The sequence below is a fragment of the Macrobrachium rosenbergii genome, chromosome 12 (assembly GCF_040412425.1).
Source record: "Macrobrachium rosenbergii isolate ZJJX-2024 chromosome 12, ASM4041242v1, whole genome shotgun sequence".
Classification (NCBI taxonomy): domain Eukaryota; kingdom Metazoa; phylum Arthropoda; class Malacostraca; order Decapoda; family Palaemonidae; genus Macrobrachium; species Macrobrachium rosenbergii.
In genome coordinates, this window is record NC_089752.1 from 12,284,511 (window position 1) to 12,309,696 (window position 25,186).

At 41.2% G+C, this 25,186-nt stretch overlaps 1 protein-coding gene across 4 annotated transcripts in view; it reads right to left on the reverse strand.

Annotated features, from left to right (window-relative positions):
- Positions 1–12,434: 12,434 nt before the first annotated feature.
- The window catches only part of LOC136844392 (uncharacterized), a 464,343-nt gene continuing 451,591 nt past the window's right edge, over positions 12,435–25,186 (reverse strand). For 2 of the 4 annotated variants that reach the window (XM_067113510.1, XM_067113509.1), the window contains exons 11-12: positions 18,879–18,985; positions 12,435–18,463 (exon numbers count right to left, since the gene is read on the reverse strand). In XM_067113510.1, the coding sequence (XP_066969611.1) occupies positions 16,015–18,463; positions 18,879–18,985 (2,556 nt within the window). In that variant the 3' untranslated portion in view covers positions 12,435–16,014. The remainder of the gene's footprint in view (positions 18,464–18,878; positions 18,986–25,186) is intronic. The other 2 variants (XM_067113511.1, XM_067113513.1) reach the window with 1 other exon arrangement.

Below are 25,186 nucleotides of genomic sequence, written 5' to 3' on the forward strand. Positions count from 1 at the left end.
ACCGAGGCGTCAACAGGTCCTGCTGAAGGACGCCAGATCGGGGAAGCCCCGTAACCCTCTTGCGGCTTTCGACATGCCCTCTCCTGGTCCTGGGAGTCCGACAGAGGTCCAGGCCTAGGCGTTATGGGACCGATCTGACGTAAAAACAAAATCAAGATTAAAATATACTTCCTAACCTCTAAAGGATAGGATGAGTATCGCTCTCTCCCGCAACACTGTGTCTGCAGAAGCGACAACAGGTCCTGCCGAAGGGACGCCAGATCGGTGGGAAGCCCCATAACCCTCTTGCGGCTTTCGACTTGCCTCTCCTGGTCCTGGGAGTCCGACAGAGGTCAGGCCTAGAAGTGTTATGGGGCCGATCTGGAGTGCGGAACGTGGTCCTAGCGAATAGCAGTCTTCGTATGTCGTCTTCACGTCCCGCAAGTAATGTGAAGCGAACACCGAATTGCTTCGCCAGGTGGTACCCAGAAGATCGCTAAGGGACATGTTCTTCTGGAAAGCCACCGAGGTTGCAATGGCTCTAACTTCATCAGCCTTAACTTTCAAAAGACTCAAGTCACTGTCTTGAACGTCGGAAAGTGCGTCTAAATGGTGCTACTAAAAAAGAACGCCAGTGCATTCTTAGAAAGAGGCAAATCCGGCCTCTTGACAGAGCACCACAGACTGTCCGAAGGACCTCGACTTTCCTGAGTCTTGTGCAAATAAAATTTGAGAGCCCTGACAGGACACAGGACTCTTTCTGGTTCTTGTCCGAGAATTTCCGTCATACCCTTAATCTTGAAGGTCCTGGGCCAAGGGGTAGACGGGTTCTCGTTTTTAGCAAGAACATAGGGCTTAGAGAACATACTGCATTATGGCCTCTAAAACCTACATGATTATTGATAGCCTGAAGTTCACTAACTCTCTTTGCCGTAGCCAGAGCAGTTAGGAAAATAACCGTCCTTGTCACATTCTTGAGAGAACGAAGAAAGAGGCTCGAAGGTATTTGACATAAAAAATTTTAGAACGACATCCAGGTTCCAGGGAGGCGTCCTGGAATGAGGTACCTTGACAGTCTCAAAGGATCTCAAGAGATCGTGAAGATCCTTGTTGTCAGCTGATAGTCTGAATGCAGTTAGACTCAGATCAGGAAGTTTTGAGGTACCTTTCGAAATGGGGCTGCCTGAGCAGATCTACCAAGGGGACATCCCCATAACCTCCACAGCTCCTGACATACTTCCTCGTGAAGGGTCCACTCGGTCGGTAGAAGCTGACGCTGTCGACTGAGAAGGTCCGCCTGGATATTCTCCACTCCTGCAACGAACCTCGCAAGGATCGTGATCCCCCGCGCATGGGCCCAAAGCAGGATTTCCTTCGCCAGGGCGAACAGGGACCGGGAACGAGTTCCTCCCCGTTTCTTGAGGTATGCCAGGGCTGTGGAGTTGTCTGAATTAACTTATGCACAACTCGGCCTGACACTTGGCTCTCGAAAGGATAGAAGGGCCAGCAGGATCGCCCTAATTCCTTGAGATTGATGTGCCAGGACACCTGTTCCCCTCTCCAGGTGCCTGACACTTTCTCCCCCTAGTGTTGCTCCCCATCCTCCTGGGCGCGTGGAAAACAACACTAGGTCGGGGCTCTGAAGGCGTAGGAGAAACCTTCTGCCAACCTCGAGGTCCAGGCCACTGCCTCAGGTGAATCTTGAAAACGGAGAGATCTTCAGGGTCTCCTCTAGATTCTCCTTGTCTATTCAGTTTTCATGGAAAAACTGGAGCGACCTGAGATGAAGTGTTCCCAAGGAAACAAACTTCTCCAGAGAGGAAATGGTCCCCAGCAAACTCATCCATTCCCTCACTGAGCATATTTCCTTCCTAGGAAGGATGAGACTTTCTAAGCATTGCTGCTGACGTTCCTGGGATGGAAAAGCTGAAAGCCACTGAATCCATCTGAATCCCCAGATAGACGATGGACTGCGTTGGGATCAGATGGGACTTTTCTTCGTTTACTAGAAGTCCTAGGGACTTTGTCAACTCTAAATTCGCATTCAGGTCCTCCAGACACTTTGACCGTGAAGAGGCTCGGATGAGCCAATCGGCCAGGTAAAGCGAGATACGAATACCCGCCAAGTGAAGCCATCTCGCCACATTATCATGATAATCGTGAAGATCATGGGAGCTGTGCTTAGCCCGAAGCAAAGAGCTCCGAATTGAAACACTCGTCCCCCGAGTACAAACCTCAGGTACTTCCTCGACTGGGGATGTATGGGAACGTGAAAGTAAGTGTCCTGTAAGTCCAGAGCGACCATCGAATCTCCTGGTCTTAATGCTTCTAAAACAGACTGGGACGTCTCCATCGTGAACTTCACATTCACCATGAAGCGGTTCAGTCTGCTGACATCTAGGACTGGTCTCAATCCTCCCGACTGCGTCGGAACAAGGAACAGTCGGTTGTAGAATCCTGGGGAGTCCAGCTCCAGGACTTGCTCCACAGCTCTTTCTCGAGCATTTGCTCTAATAGCTCGAAAAGGATCTGTTGCTTCTCTTGATGGAAGAGGACGACAGATCCCTTGGCGACGTGCACAGAAGTGGTGAATCGAGAAAGGGGATCTTGTATCCTCTCTCGATAACTTCAAGGGACCAGGTGTCTGCCCCTCTTGTTCTCCAGGCTCTCGCAAACGAAAGAAGCCTGGCTCCTACAGGAGTCTGGAGGCGCTGCAAGTCACTTCTTGCCCCTAGGTTTAGGCGGGGCTCCGCCTCTGGAAAGACCACTACCTCGGGGAGAAGATGTCGAGGAAGAAGCTCCTCCACGAAAGGGCTTCTGCTTCCTGGAGGTCTGACCCGACAACGACGTCAAAGGGACAGCCAGGCGTCTTGACGAGTGGGCCAAGAGGTCTTGAGTGGCCTTCTCCTTCAAGATGGAGGAGAGATCCTTGATCAAGGACTGGGGGAAGATAGGTCAAGGATAGGTGCTTGCGGAGCGTCACGATGGCGGTCCAGCCGAGCGTCCTGCACGGCAGCGAGAGGAGCGTCCTGCATGGCAGCGAGAGGAGCGTCCTGCACGGCAGCGAGAGGAGCGTCCAGGATAGCTGCTTGCGGAGCGTCACGATGGCGGTCCAGCCGAGCGTCCTGCACGGCAGCGAGAGGAGCGTCCTGACGAGCAGCTACAGAGGAGCGTCCAGGATAGCTGCTTGCATGGAGCGTCGCCACGCTGCAGCAGAGCGTCCGATGGCGATCCAGCGGCGGTTAGCACGACTGGGAGAGAAAGCATGCTTGACAGAAAGGCCCCCAGTCAATATATTGTGAAATAGGCTACTTACTTGGGAAGTCTTAACTCCCGGTTAGCCTACGAGTACTAGTTATACGAATTTGGCTCGCCTAAGTTAGGCTGGTAGATATAAATCATTCTCGGCGAGATAAAACCTATTCTCATCGTTTTAACTAAAATTATGGCAGGTTATCTCCTCACCCAGACTAAAACTATTGTTTGATACCAACCTGAGTAAATTATGGCATCTTTAACGTTTACCGTGCTACTTAGAACTCGCGAAAACGTTTATTTACTTTTTACTAGGAGGCAGCCATTTGCCTACGTGACGTCACTCCTCTAGTTCCGCTGCTCTCGGTAGACTATCTCCAAAAACAAACCTTACATTTCCTTTAATAACTCCATAAGTGTTTGATTTGTTGTAACAACATAGTTACGATAACTTTATTGGACATGTCCTCTTCAGCGTCCGCCTTACGAGTCAGTTTTCACGACGTGCACTTTGATTGACCCGGCGTTACTATGCTTCTTTATTATCGCTTGACTCGCTCAATCTATGCACCTCCGCAATAGTTATTATTTTGTTAGCCATCTTCCAGATGCAAAAAGGAGCACTATTAGTGCGAGAATGAAATCTTGAACTAATAAATTATCAGGGTGGGAGGCAAAGTAAGCGATCATTTATCAAGCAAACCTGCCCCCTACACCTCATGCATATATCGTGAGGATCTACCGAAGCTTTCGGTAGCCTCACCTTAAACTCATTCACACAACATACTCTGAAGCTAGCATAACTAGATCCAGACATCATCCAAAGAGCAATCAAAAGCAAATTCCACAAAAGCGCATGCCAATCCACAATCCAAAGACAAAAACCAAAAGTCAAATAGAATACTTAAGTGGAAAATAACGAGTTTACGAAATCCAAAGACGGAGGTACTAAAAACAGATGTTGACAGTACCGGCGACAGAGAAAATCTGAATAGAAAATGGGAATGGTTCCTGATACCCGCCTCCCAGCGGCGGGAATGGGTACTAACCACCTGGCCCCACTGCGTGTGCCGCGAGATTTTTGGAATTCTGTCGGACTTCGGAGAATACAGCTATATATATATATCTGACAGGTAAGTCGCATGAACAAAACCATACTTTATTGCCACTGTAGGGACCTTGTCGGGGACTGCTGACTGGTAGTAGCTTTAATAAAAATAGCATGTGGCCTAGCACTCTTGCAAGGGAGCTAGTGCTCACAGAAACTCTCTAATGTTTGAAACCTCTGGATCCTCTTTATTGATGGGTGCACAGAGTATGTGTGACACACCAGTATGATCCAAGTCAAATATGTTGTGGACCTTGAAGAGTTGCAGTTGGATTTGCCCCAATTAACCCTTAAGCCATAAACTGACACAACCTGTGGAGATACTTAAGAGCTCCTGATCCATGGCTGCCATTACCAGCCAACTGTCTTCATACAGTACATCAGTAGCCTGGAATCTTTTGTGGGCCCACACAGCTATCTTCTCCCAAGATGATAAAAGGTAACTAAGTCGACAGAATCGTTTCTCACAGCCTTGTTGGCGCAAGAAAGTACAATGCGCCAATCTGCTGCAATGTCCTCCGGCAGATCGGGAAAATCTATGATCTTCTTAGCTAAAACCCCGATGGACCAGTCCATGAAGCTAAGAACCTCAAGAACCTTGAAAAGGTTCTCGAGCAGATGGTCAATCTCAAGGGAAGAAGACATAACTTTAGCCAAAGAGAAGGCAGATCTCCGGGCCGAATCCACCAGACTGGAGAAGTCCCCGTGGGAGGAGGCAGCCACTCCCAATGAGGGAGCTTCTCCAGTAGCATATGACCGATATTTCCTTGAAGAAAGAGGAGAGAGCATAATGCTGAAGGACGCCTTGATTTGATGCCTCTTCTCAGCACATCAATTGTTCACTTCCAACAATGCCTTCTTAGAAGAAGACGAGAGAACAATCTTAGGAAGCTTCTTCAAACTTGTTGGCTGATCACTCATCATGAATGAGGAGGCTGGAGAAGCAGGAGCTGCTGGGGCAAAAAAATTGGGAAAATTCTGAAGTACATACCTCAGCAAAGAAGCATAGGCTGAAGGAACTTCCTCCTAGTCTATATTCTCTTCATCTGAAGAAATAGGAGAAAGTGAGGGATCCGCAGGCAACTGCTGGAGCAGAAGCAGCTTTCTGTAGAAGTCCCAAAATGCTATCCAGCTGTCTTTGAAGAGGGGCCAACGAAGGATCTAGTTCCTTAGCAGAAGCTGGGCCCATACCAACAGATGTGGTAGCAGCGGGTAAACCAGTTGGTGACAATGCCGAGAGCTTGAAGGAAGAAGCTGAAGTAACAGGAACTGGTTCCTGGTGATCTGATGGAAGTCCGACTGAGAAGAAGGGAGCTTGGGAGCCAACGGGTTGTCTGCAACTGCACGATGATCCGCTAATGAGAGATCTGTTACTACTTGGTGCTCTGTTATTCCTGAGTGTTCTACCACATCCAGGCACTCAGCTACTAGAGGGCGCTCGGTTCCAAATGGGTGCTTGCTTCCAAAACAAGTGACCATCAGAAGAGCGTGGGCGCTCTCAAGAAGAGGCATGCTTAGTTGAATGAGAAGCATACTTAGAAGACACAGATAATCCAGGCATTACTGAAAGTCGATCTGACTGAGAAAAGCATTTGGGGCTGTCTAAAGCACTGCATGATGGCTGTGGGCTATGTGAAGGCTCTTTATGCCTTTTGCTGGGAAGCAGGGACCTATCCATGAATGAAGAGTGCCTTTTAAGAGGGCGTGATTCTCTGAAAAACGCCACTTGCGCCTCTTACTCAGACTTGAGTCTCTGAAACTCAAAAGATCATGAACACCTGAGACGCCTTTCCAGTGGCTGTCTCTTGCTGCAACCTAGGACATAATAGGTGCAACTGAGGGGGCGACTACCCATGGGCAGCCCCCCACCGACCTCCCCTGGGCCTCCAGTATGCCTCCTCCTGGGGTTGGGGGAGTATGGCAGTGACTTTCGCCTAGGAGAGTCGGTGGGACAGGCAGCCACCTCCTCCACTATCACATCATTTGCACTAGCACTTTTTTTCACTAAACTTTTCCATGAGGAAATGCATCAATTCCCCAATTTGGGCCACAGTATTTGCAAGCAGAGCAAACTTCTAGTTAAATCTTTGTTCGAGGCTGGCGTAGCAGTCTGGGTCAGGAATGCGGAAGCCAGGAGACGGAGTAGGCGGAATTGGTGGAGGGCTGGAAATGGGAGAAGGTAATTTAGCAAGAGAAGAGACATCAGGTTCATCAACATTAATAGGTGTCTGAATAGAACCCTGGCTAGCTAATGATTTTACTTTGGCTCTAGAAGCTGCTTTCCTCTTACAGTCTCTCTCTAATTTAGAAAGTTGAGTTGCTAAAGTTTTCCATTTTTTGTCATCCCATCCCTTACACTCCTTGCATGTCAAATCAATTGAACAAACCTGTCCCCTACAAGCAGTGCACAAGGTGTGCAAGTCATATGAAGCTTTAGTTAGTCGAGCACTGCAGGCCTTGCTGCAATACCTAAAACTAAAAGTGCTATAATCTGACATGGTCACAATCAGTAAGTTGAAAATCAATAGGCTGCCAGGTCAAAAAACTTCACCAACAGGGGAAGATCTCAACCAAAAACTCAAATTCAGCTGTGTAACTTAACACTGTGTTGGTCTTAAGCCAGCAGAAAACAAATTGAGCTTTTGGCCGAGTTGTTCCTCTCTCTTACCTCGAAAGTGGGCGGGGTTAGTCACCTACATAAACAAAACAGTAGCGCTACAGCGAATTTTCAAAATTTAAGCTGCCATCGAGTAGAAACTCTTACCTAAGTAACTACTGGGTAAGTTACTTAGATAAAAACATTATACAATTGCCTATGGAAGAGCAATTTACACGAAACATACAAATGAACTGAATTTTTAAATTACAGATTCAACCACATAGAACGGTAGTTGAAGACACTGCCAGTCCATATGATAAACTAAAGACTAGGTACATAATGCATTTAGATCTTGTTCACTTTTTGCTCAATCATAACTGTTAAACTAGACTGCATTTGGGGGCAATAGGTACTGCATGTCCATGTAAGTCCAAGACACAATAAAACTATTTGGAAGCGTTTAGATCTTGTTCGCTTTTCATTTGGTTGTAAACATTTAAAAACCGTGCAATACCTGTAAGAGAATCTCTCTCTCTTTCTCTCTCTCCTGGACTGTAATCCTGTAATCAGATGCATCAAATGTGAAATGTAAACTTTACAAAAGTAATGGCAATTGCAGTTTTGCTTCTCTAAATCTTATGAGTGCTCATGGGTTGATTTTTGCACTTTTGATAACTTGGCATGTGTCACTTTAGTTCTGCTAGATGCTCATACTGAGAGTAAAAACTCTATATACAGTACTTGATAGTGTTAATAACCCTTAATGGAAAGTAATCAATATAATTACAGTACAGCATATTGATCAGTAAATATGGTGTATAACACATTTACTAATGGTTTCAAACAATGACTTACAATAGCCTGAGCTCTAGTAGCTTATGATGTGTTCAGGATGGTGTAATGATTTCATAAACTTTTGCATGCCGTAGGGAATAACAATATCGCTGTAATACAACTTTAAAAAGCCCTGCATACACACACGCAGCCCACACAGATTTGAAAAAAATGTTTACTAAATTTTTAATGTGGAGGAGGTATCAAAATGCAGTATAAAATGGTAGCTATTTGTTCAATATAAAATTGGCATATGCATATGTACACATTTGCATCATGTGCTGTGCATTTGCTTCTGGGTCATTATTTATTAAAAAGTTTTTTTTTAAAGTCCAGCCCAAGTAAACAATTTTGGCACTGATCACAGGGGAGAGAGAGAGAGAGAGAATGTTCATTTTTATATACTGTGCTCAGTAAAGTGTACTGTGTTGTTATAGACACATACAGTACTGTGTGGTGACAAAACATGGAAAAAAAAAAAGGTTATGAAACTGCCATTTCACATCTGTAGTGTTTTTTCATCATACCCAGGAATCCCTGTTATCCAGCAGGGCTTTGTAAGCATTAACCCAGGTAAAAGTGAGATTACTGCATTTTAGGATATTCTATGATATTTCTTTTCTGTATCAAACTTGCTGCAAGAGCCCTGTGAACCTAAACACCACGTATTGGGCAAAACATGATAGGAATATTATCACTGGTTGATTCACAATAACATTTTAGGGAGCATCAGTCATTGGCTCATGCTTATTGTACTAATTATGAAAACAGTCACGTGGAAAAGATCTCAAATATTGCTATATAAGTAAATGAAAGATTGCAATTTCTGCTTACTGCCAGTAACTTGGAGCTTTGCCTCTACTGTACATCATTTTTATACTTACCACAATTAAATATTAGCCCATGATTGATGCTTCCTGAAATGTATTCTGAATCAACCAGGTATACAATTCCTTTCACATTTTGCCCACTAGGAGGTGCGAGGTATCATGGGGCTTTAGCTTCATTTATTCATGGGCCCACAATGTTTCAATTAACAATTCATTAACTGATAATTTTCAGTTTAGATTTCAAGAATTGGTACCACTTCACTATAATCACAAAAAAACTGACTGTCTATGGACTCAGTGACTGGGTCTTGAGTGTCAAAAAGACTGCACACTCACGAAAGAACAGAGTATTTGGTTGTGTACAAGTGAAAATAACAATTACTCAAGAGGTGATTAAGAATTTTATTGCTATATATGAGATTTTGATGAGCTTTACATTAATTTTTCACAATTGTTATGGTAACCCACTGAAATTCCCCTTTTGGTTTCAAAATATGGTAGATCTAAGTAGTAGCTCCACGGCGGCGATTTCCTTCTAACTTGACTTTTTCTACAGTTTTTTGGTTGCTAATTATGGATTTACCTTAAATTTTTGTCACACAAATGTAATTAACCTGTAATTAACCCCTTTAGTCCATCCAACAAGGGGTTTCCATACGCGATCTTCACAAAACAGAGCACGGGTATGTCCGTTTCGAACGGTTCATATCCCGTCTGGCAAGTGCAATAACTTGTTAACGTATGGGTACCGCCACCCCAACCCCCACCCCCGCGCCAGTACTAAACACAGCGAAGGGAAATTCCATTTGGCCGACAACAAACAAATGCACAGCCAGTATCAGAAGCCCTAAGTGTAGAAAAACGTTTCCAAGGTAACAATATGGGCGGAGCTAATACTTAGAATTACCCAAAATACTTGGGGCATGACTGTGGAAAACCAGCCCTGTGAGCAAAGTAGACTGGGAGGGGGAAATATAGTGGGGTGACTCTTCAGTGAAGCTACGCGGGGCACCATGTTTGGTGCCAGACCCTCAGGGATGAATGTAAAAAACAATTAGGCCTAAAAGACAGTTAAGTTTCTCAAATTATCTAGGTAAATTTCTCAAACAATGTCACCTGCATAGCATTACACAGGCTACACCCTTTTCTATGTTGCTAAGTAAAAAAAATTTAATAAACAACATCTGTGTGGAGCTCTTCTGTGGAATTACATTTTGCCTCTGTGAATTGCAACAAAATACAAAAAAACAATGTATGAACACATTATTGCCTAGGCCTGGCCTATAATTCAAAACACTTGGACAAGACCTGGCACTATTGTTTAGGTTAGGATGAGGCACCAATTGGCACCACAATTTAGGTTGGGGGGCATCTCTGTTTTTATCAAATAAAATGCACTTATTTTAATTTTTCCCACCTACAACTTCGTAAAATGCCGTTTCCCAATTAATACTAGGCACAGGGTGTAAAATGGCTTAAAATATTTCCAGTTGAAATGAACATCACACTCGTTTGGTTCACAAAACATGCTGGGTAGGCCTAAGTTATCATTAACCTTCCGCGTATTCTGTAAGACGACAAATACATTTAATACTAGTCATTTATTCGCACATGATTTACCGAAATAAACGAAAATTCATACATAACATTACCTTTTAATGATTAGACGAGCTCACTCGCTAGGCTGTGGCGGTAGGCTACTAGGCCTCGCCAGTCTCTTACACAAACGACACAAAACACCTTTACAAATAGACCTAGATATAGCAAAAACCTTTTTCCAGAACGTTTTTCACAGTGGGGCAAACTACTGAAACCAAACAGAATGACAGCTGAATGAAAAACTCACAGTTTTGGTGAAAACGGAGAACAGACTGTACAGAGGCAGCGATACCGTGACGAACAAGGATAAGAAAACAAATGACCACGAAAGCGAGTACCATTCAAGGGTGGTGCACAGCATCCTGAGTTCACGCATCAGCTTATCCAACAAAATTTCACACTACAGTAGTGTTCCTACAAATTTTCACACTACAATATCTATTCCTAGAAATGGTCTACAAATTTTCACACTATATTCCTACAAATTTTCACACTACAATATCTGTTCCTAGAAATTTTTATATATTACAATATCTATTCCTAGAAATTTCCACACTGTAGTATTCATCTTGAGATTCGGAAGTAATTGTGCTAACAAATACTACAGATAAAGGTATCCCTGGTGCAAAAGAATAATAAGTTCGTTATTCCCATAGACACATACGGGACAATGCTATCTTTTCATACAGCTCACTGTCAAGTTTAGAATGGAGTTGGCGTAACAAAAATTTCATTGGATAACTTCGATTTTTCTACTCAAGGAATTAGCGAGTATAAAAATGCACGCACCTAAATGCTAAACGAAAAATGTAAATCCATGATATGTAATCTGTCCAAGTCAAATACTGTGATGAACTTTATTAGTGTGTTTAGACACGACGGAGAATGGATTAATGCGAAAACCATCATCAAACACTGCACCAGACAAAATTTAGTCAGAAAGAAAGGAACAATTTAAAATGCATATAAACGAAATAGTAGCTAATTTGTTAAAAAGATAAAGAATTGCATCTAATACCATACAAGGATAAAGTACGAGATATTTGTTTTACGTTATGTAGCACGACATTCTTCATGAAACTGTTCCTGTGAAAAACAGACGTCTTCGCCATTTTTACCATCCCAACATTCAGGAGAAGGAAACAGACAGTCAGTTTTATAATAATAATGTTTAATGTAACTTATATCACAGAAACAAACAATAAAATGTTCACTTAATAGCAGGGAAAATGTATAAAGATCATTTAACATTAAAATTCAAATATTTGAGCTTCGTTACAAGAGTCAAGCATGGGTGTATGTCATTGGGAGAACATGAAGTACATCTCGTTAGTACATCCATTAGTCATGCTGAACACTTTAGACAAGAAAATAATATTCATTTTCGAGGGAATTTAATGACAACATTTAAAAATTCATGGGGTACAAAGATCTGTAAATCCAAAAAACTTCAACATTTCCATAATCTAAAACATGGAAGAATTGAGTTCGAGAGCTCTCAATATACCAAACACTGCTGAGAATAGTTTCCCGGCTCGTAAGGAGTCTCCCTAAACTCGGGAAAAAGAGTCGAACACCGGTCACTCAGCTGGCTTGGTGTGTCACGTGAGCAACTTGGCATAAGGGGTACAATGGGCCAAGAAAATAAATGAAAAAAATGTTCATTCATTTGGTAGGTTGGTTGATTGTGACGGGCTTTGCGACCCAAGTCATTCTGTGGTGGTCATACCTTTTACAATCAAAAAATCTTCTGCATTTTATTAGTAAAATATTACACAGACTACATGAATCCAATGAGTATGATTTAATTAACATACTATAGAAACATCTCAAGACTGTCACGTGTCTTTATTGATGAATAAATTTAGACGAAGAGAAACAAGTTTTAAAATTAGCTACTCAAATGAATGAAACACAAGGCTGACCGCAGTCCTAAGAAGGCTCGTTGTCATTGTTACTATTATAGAACAAAGAGAAACGACCATTCCAGGCATCCTCCAGAAGACTTGAGATTGCCTGCCATTTCACTGATATATCAAAACTTTCATTTTGGCAGTTCTACACATGACTGTGTATGTATTTGTTTCCCTGTAGTTTTTGTTTTAAATTTAGCAAGAAAATTAAACTTTTCTCACTTCAGTGTATAATGTTAACTTCATCTCACCACACTTCTTTTGAACCATTCAGATTATGTAAAAACTAGAAAGTCTTGCATTCATTTTCAAAGTTATTTATTTTTTTATTATTTTTATCATTATATTTTAGAGTGTCGCGTTTCACCACCCAGCCAGGTACAAAAATCACGCTAAAACACCACAAAAGGAAACTACAAAGACTCCTAATTCAAGACGCTGTCAGCAAATTTCAGCCCTGCAAGGAACCACTATTGGATTCTAATCTTTAGCACAAAAATAAAAAAGAATTTTGTTGGTTCCATGCAAGGTACAAACCTGCTGAGTACGTCAGACTGTACCTAAATGTTGTAAATTGACCTTCTCCTACGTTTTGGGGGATTTGAGGGTTGGGGGGGGGGAAACCTTTGGTTGATCCATGAGGTTTGTTTGTTTGTTTGTTTGAGGGTGAGCTCAACTACAGGATCTTTCTAACCTCCTAGAACATAGAAACTGACGACCATTCTCTGCAGAACGAAACTCGATAAAGGTGAGCTGGAAGCCACTCAGATCTTACTAACTATTTGTTATGCCAGAGTGCAAATAACAACTAGGATGCATTACAGACCTTATTTAAAGCCTCACATTACCAGAATTTGGTCACATGGAATCCCAACACATGAGTACTATTAAAATATCAAATTGTAGGGGTGCATATTTATTGCTTCATTACCATAAACACCTTGAAGGAAAACATTTTGGGACTGTCCTAAGGGACCTTACCAAAAGTATTCCTAACATTACCTTAGGCATAGTGTTTGCGCGTATCTTGACATGTTAGATTCCAAAGTGACATTATCTATGTAAAACTTTCTGAGGATGACTTCCAAGACTTAGGGGGAGGACTGATGGGGGACTAATGCCTTGGTCAAGGACTGTCAACTTCAAGGATTTAGTGATATATTAATATCACTCTAATTTTGAATGATGAACCCGAATGCATATGACACATCTGACTGAACACATTTTCGCATTCACAGCACGAGAATACTGTATAGCCGTTAAAGTAACTGTACAATGTATCACATAGTGCAAATGATTCTTTGAATCAAAAACAGACATTAAAATGTACAAAACTTTCAATCTTCCCAAGAATATATAATAATCACATGTAGGTGTACGTAATGATGAGATCACTTTCAGAACACACAGATTCTACTTTTAGCAGTTAATACTGTTGACATTGCTTGCCAAGGAGAGGCAATGGGGAAAAGTGGGGGCGGCAATAGGGACAGGGAGGGGGCATACTGGGCAACATTGACGCAGAGACACGCATTACAACGTCCACAGGAGCTGGTAAAGGGGGATCGCACGGAATAGGGCTCATCAGAGGCAGTGGAACATGTTCATGTTACTGTGAGTTACTATTACCATCATGAGTAGATCAGTCCTGCACATATATCACTTCGAATCAGTCCTCCACAGATGGGAAACAGTACTGAAGCACAGAAACCTCACTGATGCATTATTAGGTATGGCACAATAGTACACTACTTTTATCTCTGTAGAGATTAGGTGGATCTGAACTATAAATAGTTTCCACTCCTACATAGAGTAGTTAAATTTCAAACGCCTAGGAAAAATATTCAAATATACACTATTCAAAAATTCAGATACATGACAATAATTCTACAGACAAATAACCTGTACTCTATATCATTCAAAAACATTTAATTATACCCATTCTTTGGTCTAACTTTTAACAGTAATAAAGTTTTGAAAATTGTGCGTATTAACAAAATTTCCATTAACAATAATGTTAACAGAACATATTAACAAATAATCAAATAAATACTACATACATTTAGTAAAGATGGCAATCAATGATAATAATAATAAATGACAATAAGAAACCAATATTCGTTACATTGCTACCAGTGTTACAAACCAACCACTAGCACATTAAGACTGTAAAGCTTTCTGATTGAAACATTTTGCTGTTTGCCTCGTAGAGAAATGCATTTCACCCCAGCCAATGGTCCACTGTCACTGACGGGCACAAGTCCTGTTGCACTGACAGCGATCTTACGTTATTGCTTTAAATTCAATCCCAGTCCAGAAAGGACACATATCCAGAGGAGACACTTATAATCCATTTTCACATATAAAACAATTGCAACACCTCAAATATCATCAACATGAATGATTCCGACACAGTAGCTAACAAGTGTTATCTAGAAACATTGGCACATAAGGTTCACATCGAGCTTTCCACTCTCCCTTTGTACATAATAATAAAGAAAAGGACAGGCTGCCCTGGGAATTCTAGTCCCTTTAAGGTACACTTTCCATAGTTCACTTCTCGTTTATCTAAAATATACACAACTCACAGTTCAGAAAACTAGCCAAAGAAATTAAGAAAAAACTGTAACAGCAAAATATATATATTTCATTCCTTTCACTACAACCTTTGGTTCAAACAACAGTCCCAGGGTCCTGTGAAATGCGACCACTGCTGCACAAGAGAGGCTTGGCCTCCTCGTGCCTTGTCTTGGCACGAAATGGGAAATATGAAGGATGTGATGGGTGCCATATGTGGAGGTGGGCAAATCCTCCTCATCACACCAACCACATTATAGCAGTCATATTGTAGAAGATTAGAAAAGGCAAACCCACATACATCATCAGTCAGTTATTATCACTCAGCCTCTCAGAGTGACTTAGCAGCTTGATGCCTGGCTTTGCTTGGGACACAAACACAGCTTGTGGCAACGACCAGACTTCGTTTCACATTGCATATATATTGCGTTTGCATATGTTACGGTTGAGTGCATAGGAGGAGTGTGTCAGCAATTCAGTTTGTCTACTGCTCTGTGACCATCTAGGCCCACAAGCGGGTCATGCCTCTCAGATCACTGGAAAGAACTCCGTTAAAACAGCACTCCCTGAGTTGGAAGAGGCAATCATGTATACACGATTAAAGTTAAGGTCACATCACAACTGAGACAAGAAGGTTAGGTATCTGAGAAATGAAAGGAGAAAAAGAAGGAGACAGAGAGACAGAGGAAATAAGAGTTCCTTTTTTATGAAACATGAACGTTTACAGACCCCTCTTAACGTATATCATTACTCTAGCAGTTCACTCAAATGCCCAATAGGGCAACCATCTCATATAGGGCAGCCCTACACAATAAAGGAAAATGGGACAGAACAGGGAAGACAATGTAGATGATTGAGAGGAAGGAATGTGAGTTACAAATTGTAAAGATAATGATTACCCATAGGATATAAAAAAGCACAACTATTCATTGGGATTTAACTCTATATCACGGCTATTAAAATCTTTGAGTTATCAGTACAGTATTGTTGAATTGAGCTTATAAATTATGAAAATGGATGTTTAAACTGGAAATACCCACAATGAACAACATTACTTAAAAGTAATTGAGTAAAATGGCCGTAAGAGTGTTGGGCCTTCAGTGAGGTAATCCCCAGTCGTTGTAACACATATGAAAAAGGGTTATGAACAATGATGGTTTAGTGGATAGGGCCGCACCTGGTAAGTCAAGAAGGCGTATCGTCGTTGGTAGAGTACTAGGAACAGTGGGCAAAGAGGGCAGGGGAAACATGGGAATCTTGAATTACTAGGGGATCATCAGAGTTTTCAACCAGCCGTGGGGGACTTGGCGAAAGCCGTGGTCAGTAGTACTGGTAATGGTATGACGGAGGTGGAGAGGAATGATGTTGATGTCTAGGGTAAGGTGAAGAAGGGTACTGAGAATATGGAGAAGATCTGTCTTTGTTTATTTGTGGGCCAGGGGTAAGTGGTGGTCCAGGGGTACTTGATTGCAAAGGTACAGCACCACCTGTCACAAATAATTCCCCATGAGTATGAGTGGTGAAAGATGGAGACAGTTCAGGTCTTGGCACAGGAGACATTTGGCGGGAACTTAAAATTGGGGAGTGGGGAGCAGGAGCTACAATTCTACTAATAGGGGGTAAAGGATTAGCAGTGGGAGAAAGAGGGGGACTACCCACTCCTCGTTCAACCATTCCCAAATTGACCAATGGTGACATCTGTCCATGAGGAGATAGTTGTGAATAAGGTGGTAACTGTGTATGTGGGGATAATTGGTTATGTGGGGACAACTGGTTATGTGGTGATACTTGATTGTGCGGCGAGAGCTGGTTGTGAGGAGATAACTGATTATGAGGGGACAGCTGGTTATGGGGAGAAAGTTGTGAGTGCGGAGACATTCCACGAGCAGCAGGGTGATTGTGACTCGGAGAACTTGACCTGTGAAGATCAGGATCATGGCGTGGAAGGGTGAGGTCCAAGGAATGACGGTCATCTGGATGAGAATCTGCCACATAAACAGTAGTGCATACAGAACCTGACCTCAATGCCTCACTTGTATAAGTAAGAGTACGCCCTGAGACGCTGAAATCCACAGAATGGGCTGGTACTCTTTCAAGCTCATATAATTGGGCACGACCTGATTGGTGACTCACTTCTCCATGATATCGCTGCTGAAGACTGGCAAGGTCAGCAGGACGAAGGAAAAGATTGGCTCTTGTCATATCAACACACTGATCAAGGGGTAATGGAGATCTCAGGCCATCAGTAGTCACCAAATATGAGCGCAGTGCATCTGGGGTTGGGCTCGGAGACAAATACGGTGATCTTGGAGGCTCTGGTGATCTTAGTGCTGCCAACCCACGGAAGTCATGAGGCTGTAACTCTGGCAGAGGTAACTGATCAGTCAGGTGATCATTACGTGGTGAGAGATGTCCACCATCCCCCATAGGATCCAACCCCATCGAAGCTTCAGAGTCATCTAGTTGTCCTGGTAATCCCTGCTCATGACTTACTGGTGTTAATTCTGCATGGCGGTAATGCTTGTAACTCATATCCACTCCAACAGAAAGAGAAGATGACAGTGATACTGGCAGACCCTGAGTAACTGGAAGTTGGTCTAATACATGCAATGATGGTTCCAACCCACCATTAGAACTTAATGGTGTTGGGGGTGCCATTGGTGTACCAGGATCTGCAGGAGTAGCAGGAGTGGGTGGTGGTAGATCATCTGACTTAACAAGCGTTAAATTATGAGCCTGGTCTGAGTGCTGAGTCTGGTGAGCGTGATGCAACTCGTCACTGACAGAAGTAGGGGGAAGGTGGTCCAAAGCAGCATGTAGATTGTCTTGTAAGTCATGACTGAGCTGGTCATGTAAATCACGGCTTCCAATGGTTTCATGTACAACCATGACCTCTGGCAAGTCTCGAGGATCATACTCTCTCTCTAGGGTATATTCTAAGTGTGCTCGCTCATCATCGGCAGCACTAGTTGTGTACTTTATGTGAGTTGCTAAAGCTGCATCATGTGGAAGTATCTGTTCCATAGAAGTAACCACAGTAGTTGGTGGTAATGGAGAGTAACGACCACTGTAGCCCAAAAGTCGATCGTGACTCCCCACTCCTCCTCGACCATCCATTTTCATGTTTTGTTCTGCTACATTAAGAGCTGCTTCCACAAGAAGAGATGCATTAGATTCCCGTCTGTACAGTTTTTCCTCTCCTGCATAGTCATCATCTTTCTTTCTTTTTTGGAGTAGTTCCTCCTCTAATCTGTCATCAAAATCATATACATCACGTGATGCATCATAATCTCTATCTTGCATATCCAGTGGATCACCTAACCATTTTCTTGAGCCTTTACTAACAAGTCGAGTAGCTGCTGCTGCATACTTAGCAACATAGCTGTGTAATGTTGTTGCTGGAGGTAATTTAGCAGCAGCAGCAGCAAGCAAAAGCTCTGGTCTCGGGGTTGGTGGCTCTTCTGCTGAGCTTACTGAGCCCAAGGGAGGATCTGCACTATGTGATGAGTCATCTGGTGCAGGTGGATCAGCCGGTGTTGTTGCTGGAGTAGGTTGCTGGTCAATTGTTACACCTTCTTGAGCAGGTAAGTTTGGTACTTTCCCTCGACCAGGGTCGTTCACTAGTCCCCCAGAGTAGGAGTCAAATGTGTAGGGAATGCATCGCTCTATCTTGGGCATGCTATCACCTGAGTAACCATGTACCTTCTTGTAGTGGAACTGCAAACACTGTTTCGTTGTGAAAGCAGCATTACAACCAGTTTCTGCACACCTAAAAGCAGAGACAGCATAATTACTGGAAATATTTAAAATTCTGCAAAGCTAAACTCACATTAGTACTTAAATATACCACTGACTTTAGAATTAGAAGTATCATGTAAGAACGATTACTTATTTGGCATTAATCAACATCAGAGCATATAACATGACTAATAATATTAGGCATTTAAGATGTATTTCACAGACTGAGATGGTTCTAAACAGTATTTGATTGAGAGTCAAATCCTTTTGTAAACCAACATTAATAAAAGACAAATTTGATTAATATCTTTGAACAGCAAGAAATTATTACATACTTCTCTCACTTCAAGATGAACGACATATTTACAAGAAATTACTAAAATTAATCAAACAAGTAATGAAAGCGGAACGAGACTGAATGGCAAGAAAAGAGAACGCAGGCTCACTTGAAGGGTTTGACACCAGAGTGAGTAAGCATATGAATCTTCAGATTACTCTTGTTCTGGAACATCTTGCCACACCGGTCACACGTTGCTCCGGTACTCAAGTCCTGCTGGGAGAGCACCAATTGCACGTTATAATCGGAGGAAAAAGACATAAAACAATAATACGGAGACACATCAACAACCAAACGAAATATATTACACAGTTTCCTTATGAAAACAATATTCGCAGTGAGTGTTTCAAGTGATGAACCGCACATGAGACATGAGTATCTGATGACAAAAACCTAAAAAAATCGTAATTTCGTAACAAAACGAAATATATCACATAGTTTCCTTATGAAAACAATATTCGCAGTGAGTGTTCCAAGTGATGAACCGCACATGAGACATGAGTATCTGATGACAAAAACCTAAAAAAAATCGTAATTTCATAATAAATAATACTGCTGCATTAATTACTGGGCATGTATTAATACACCTTAAAGCTCAACTCTTTGCAAAATAGCCCCCGAAGTAGTTAGCTGGAGAAAAATAATGGTAGTGGTCATTAACATCTTCATGCTTTAGTAACCGAATAGAATTTAGGCCAAAGGCCAAGCGCTGGGACCTATGAGGTCATTTAGCGCTGAAACGGAAATTGACAGTAAGAAGGTTTGAAAGGTGTAATACTAGGAAAACCTCCCAGTTGCATTAGGATACAATTTTTAGAGAGGGTGGAAAGTCAGATATGAACGGAGGTAAAGTAAAAGAAATGAGAGAGGTTGCAGCTAGGGGCCGAAGGGAAGATGCAAAGGCCCTTAAGTAATGCCTACAGTACACCACATGAGGTGCACTGACGGCCCTAACCCCCTATGGGGTACTTTAGTAATAATTCTATGTGGAGAGCTTCCACATAAGCCACTTCATTCCTACACATAAAACTATGATACACATGTAATTTTTAAGATTTACCAAGTCTCCACATGTGGTTGCATCTGCCATTATTGTCATCCAAGACACATAAACCTTGATAATTATGCAAGTCAAAATCGGAGCATCTAGAAGTAGTTTTTCTAAAATCAAATACTTCACAAAATAGGAAGAACACGGCAGCAACAACCTGTTACTGATTGGGATTTGTCAGCTTTCATTTCCTTCTCACGCACACTACGGAGAAAGAGTATTGTGATGCAGCATTTGAAACGCACATTTTTCATCGTCATTTAGCAAAGTGTTTTCAAACACCACCCAGAAAGGATCCATATTGGGGGTGGGTGGGTGGGCTATCACTCATTAGTAAAACTGATTTGGGAACGCTATAATAAATGTGGTATGAATTGCAAAAGTTATTTGGCCGATGGGGGTTGATAACAGACACAAAACTTTAAAAACATCCGAGATGTATTTAACTTGTATAAAAACAGATCATAAAAGAAACACATCTACAATTCCGTTGAAGTCTTCAGTATTTAAAAATCTGTCAATATTATGGTATATATTTTCCACTCAGTTCTGCTGCACAGTAGGACTATTTCTTCAACACACACATAGTTAGGTGGTCAATATAACGAAAGAGACATTTTATAAAAGATAACAAAAACTAATAGTCATTCTCAGAGATCTGGTTTTGCGAGATAAGGATGACAGTGAGTATTAAAAAGATGCCCTTAGACCTGTTTGCGTTTGTTCATCAGTACCAGAAGTTTGCCTTTCCTTGAACAGGAATAAAAGGGGGTTGAGGTCATTTCTTCGTGAAATTTGTGCAGATGTCTAAGAATACATATTAAATACATTCAACTATATTATATATTCATATCAGCACAACAGACACAATTATATTACATATTCATATCAACACACAGCCTTAGGATAGATATACGATACTCTTATAATTCTCGAAGAATTTCCAATACCAGTTTCTATGGTTTCCATAAGAAACACAGGTTTCCTTTTATGTAAACCTAACGTGCTATTTGCAGGTGTATTTCAATATCGTTAAGTTCAATGTACTGATTTTTTTTTAAATTCTGGGAATCACTAATCAAAGGTTCTGCAATTGTTGCAATCTACCGTTCCTAATTAATGATTCTTTACTTTTTTTCACTGCTCAAACTTATCATTTTCTACTCTCTGCAAAGTATGAGTTTTCCAAAAAATTCATCATCATTCACCGTTTCGGAGAGAGATCTCTTAGTATTCATAAACGAGAAAGTGAAGGCCACTAGTTTTTCTTTTTGATGAGGAAGGAACGTTGTTTGCAAGTACTGTGGGCAGTTATCAAAAATAAAAGCGGGACTGAAGCTTTTAGTAGTGTAAAGGGGAAAGCCTAGCTAAGCCTCCATCCTGTGGTACCCAATGCTCCACTTTTATTACCACGACCTTTTATCAAGTTTTTTTTTTTTATCTAGGTTTCTCTTTATTTCTTATTTGGGATAAATGAACAGGGAAGCATCTGTATGGTTCAGCAAGGGTGAATGAAAAGAAAAAAAAAAATTTAGATAAAAACCGGGTAACATGATTGAGCAGTCGTCAGCATACGTTGAGGTTAATTTTTACCCCCTTGAAACGATTACACCATCTTTTGTTCATACGAAAATTTTAGTTTCAAAGAAAGACAAGATTAAACAAATATACGCATGGGGATGGTATTCACAGATTTTTTTCTCATTTAACTGGATAATCTTCAAGTCTGCTGACAAAAGAAAAATGTATTTCCGTGTATCGTTCTTAATAGTGTGTCCAACGAACATTGAGGGATACACCGAATACTAGCGGGAACTATTTTTCATGGAACAGTAGGGATCAAAACCTCTTTGAGAAAAAATATGTTTTAAACAAAAGGGAAACTATTCCAGAGAGAGAGAGAGAGAGAGAGAGAGAGAGAGAGAGAGAGAGAGAGAGAGAGAGAGAGAGAGAGAGAGAGAGAGAGAGAGAGAGACTTTACATATAACGTAACAACGGTAAGAAACCTTGAATACACCACGTATCAAAAATTCCGTTGACATTTTTAAACAGCGAGCGAAAGCATTTGCTTTTTTGAGAAATGAGAGTGGTGCGAGGGACAAGTCATTCCAGAGGATCACAGGGGCATGGTCAAAGAGCCCCAGTCGAGGGTCCTGTAGAATGGCTGGTCATAAAAGTTTATGACCGCCCTGCGAACTAATGAAAACAACACCAAGAACTAACCAGTGACCTTGCCCTCTAGTAGATAAAAAGTTAGTAATCACTATAATTCCACACTAGACAGACTTAGGCTACTGGAAGGACTGGATGTTACTTGCATATTTCCAGGAATACATCGCACTGGAGGCCCTCCCTTACCTCCAAGTTTAGTATGAATCTGTTCCACCAAATACCAATATCATACATACATAATACGTTATTAACCAGAAACCTTAACGATAATTACACGAATATATCAGTAAAAATGATCAAGCTGTAACGCTTAAAAGACCTCAGTAGTCAATAGGTATGTGCATGACATTCCCTTTAAACACCTCGAGATCTCTACTGAATTACGGTAGTGCACCCTAACAAGACAACAGCAGAAGATACTCCCCTGACTGCCCAACAGGACGTGAGAAGCAAACTTCCATCCATAGATTCTACTAATTAGAGGGTAAGTCTGAAATCAACCGTGGAGATTGGCAAAATGTGGTCTACGGAAGAAAAAAAGATTTTCATAGCAGGCACAGACGTACTTACAAACAGATGACAAACGTCTTTCATCACAGAGCATGCTGAAGATCGATGATAATTAACAAGGTGGGTATAGGCAGGCATTTCGCTTGCTGATCAATAAGCACATTGGTAATGGAATACCTAACTCTAAAATTCATGTCACGTTCGAGCACATTTCTTTTCAGCGACAGAAACCATAATTTATGATAAAAATTATTTCACAACCAATTTAAAAAAAACATTAGTTTTAGCTGCCTCCCCGAGTTATTTTTCCTGCTGTGCATCTTATTCATTTTACTGGATCAGGCCTTCATTAAACGTTCACCGATGTCACATCCAGGAAAAAGGCTCTTACAACGATACTGAGGTTGTCATCTTTCATTTCCATCCTGTTGCTTTTATCTTTTCATAACTGTTGAAGCCTCTGAACCCCTCAAGCTTGTTCTTCTGGCTGAAATCTGAACTCTGTATAAATGAAAAGTTACTGACAATCACGTCTTTTCTTACTCATTCTTTGCCTGCTTATCTACCCAACTTTGAGGAAGATGAAATGATGAACTGTAAAATTTGCAAAAGCCTTTTACTTTGTTTGTTTGTTTTGTTTCTGGAATATTTCCTTCTTCCCTGAATATTCCTTCTTCCTTGAAACACCTTACAGCATACCCATTGTTAACCATACCATGGAGACACGTTAATTATAAGTAGATGTTTTTTCTTTAAGCTGGCAGGTGGTGAATATCCATACCATACCACTGAGGCTCTTGATACCTACTTCGCAATAGAGGCTAAATTTCACATATATTTACCAAGCATAGGCATGTGACAGAAGTCTGAAAGTATCTGCTTCGGATATCTCCCGTCAGCTAAAAACAAATAGATAAAAAAATAAAACCCTCACACATACACAAACACTACATTTTGTCAGCTTTGCGTACTGTCTACCAGCAAGAAGTGTAACACGAATGTGTAACATGACTGCTTATCTATCATGAACATAATTCATTTTCCTACCTTTCGTCTGTTTATGTGCAGGTCATAAGGCTGATTACCCACACGCCTTTTCCATATTTTCACTCAATTTCCCCTGTACTAGACTTTAGAAAACCAACTCCGAGGAAAAGTAATATTAATCTGATATTTATATGGATATACTGTATATATTCATAATTTTCACTGCTTTCATCAACTCCTTTCTACTTTTTTTGCACTAAAGGGACATTAGTTTTTAGGGCGAATACTAAAACGCTGCTATCATATGTACATAATTTTATAGTTAACAACCAAAAAACTTTTCGTTCGTGTCTTTCTTCCCTTTCACTAAATCTTCTCAGAACAATAAGGAAAAATAAAACCCTGAAACACTACTACAAATAATAGTTAGCCAACTCCCGCCGTTCAGTAAGATCATGTTATGGCAGAATATTAAATTTCTGTACCCAGGATATTTCCGTTAACCTCCGAACATTATAATCTACTCTATACTTCAGCGACGATGAAAAGTGTAAGAAAAACGATTTCACCTAAAAGACCAGGAAGTGATTAAAACCTGTCTGTCTTTGGTGTTTGACATTCTCGTCAACGCAGCATTGCAGAAATACGAGTCTTCAAACTTTTTATACTATTTCCACTTCATATCTTCCAAATTGCAGTGCTGTAGACATTTCGACTTGCTCACTAATTCTATTAATTTCATAATAAGAACTACTACTGCGAGTTTCCCTATTAAGGTGTATTTTCTTACCCCCCCCCCCACCAAAAAAATGCCTTCCCTGTACCTAAAGATCATAGTGCTACGAACATACCTGCCAGAACTATGGTTATTAAAGTGAACAAATGCCCAAGGTTGTGCTGCAACGCTTTTTATTCCTTCAATTTCCAGCATTGCTGCAATGTTAACTGATTTTTCCTTTCATCCACAACTTGCCCTTTTAATTATTCAGGCTCTCGAATAATTATTTCTTACAATTAAGTTAATGGCAAACTTTCCTCATCTGGTTCAATTCGGCGGCACTTTAATTACCTTTCTTCATTAAAAAATGAAAATTACCATCTGAACACATTTTTTCAAGAACATCTTGCAATTCTGGTATTATAACTATTTCTTGTCGGCCTTCGGCAAAAGACATGCACTTATTATTTTAAAATTCATAAAAAAAAAGTGCTTATGAGTAGTACATCATTTGACTGAGTTGCAACATTTTTTTATGATGTTTAACCATTTACTAAGAACTGCACCGGCCTGATCTCTTCCTCCTAAACTAAGCAGGAGAACATGAATTCATTTCAAGGACGATCAAGAAAAACCATGTCAGTAAGTTTAGCATTATACTGGATTTTGCATGGCAAGGCTTGCTAGAGCACTCGTTTCTCTTCTCGTCCTACGTCATTTCCACCATAACACTGGGCACCTTTTGCCAATTACTGTAGATATCTCAAGGTATCTGATATGGCTCTGAATAAAATGGATCCTCCTTATGAACTTACGTTCTCATGTCTGTCAATATGGTTTTATTCTGCCATGTTCTGAATATTGTTCCCCAGGTGACTCGATAATAATAATAATAATAATTTGTATTTCACTCATCTAGTCGTTTTCAGTGTTCTGTAAGTGCTGAAGCAACGCCTGTACTTTATTCGTATATCTTAAA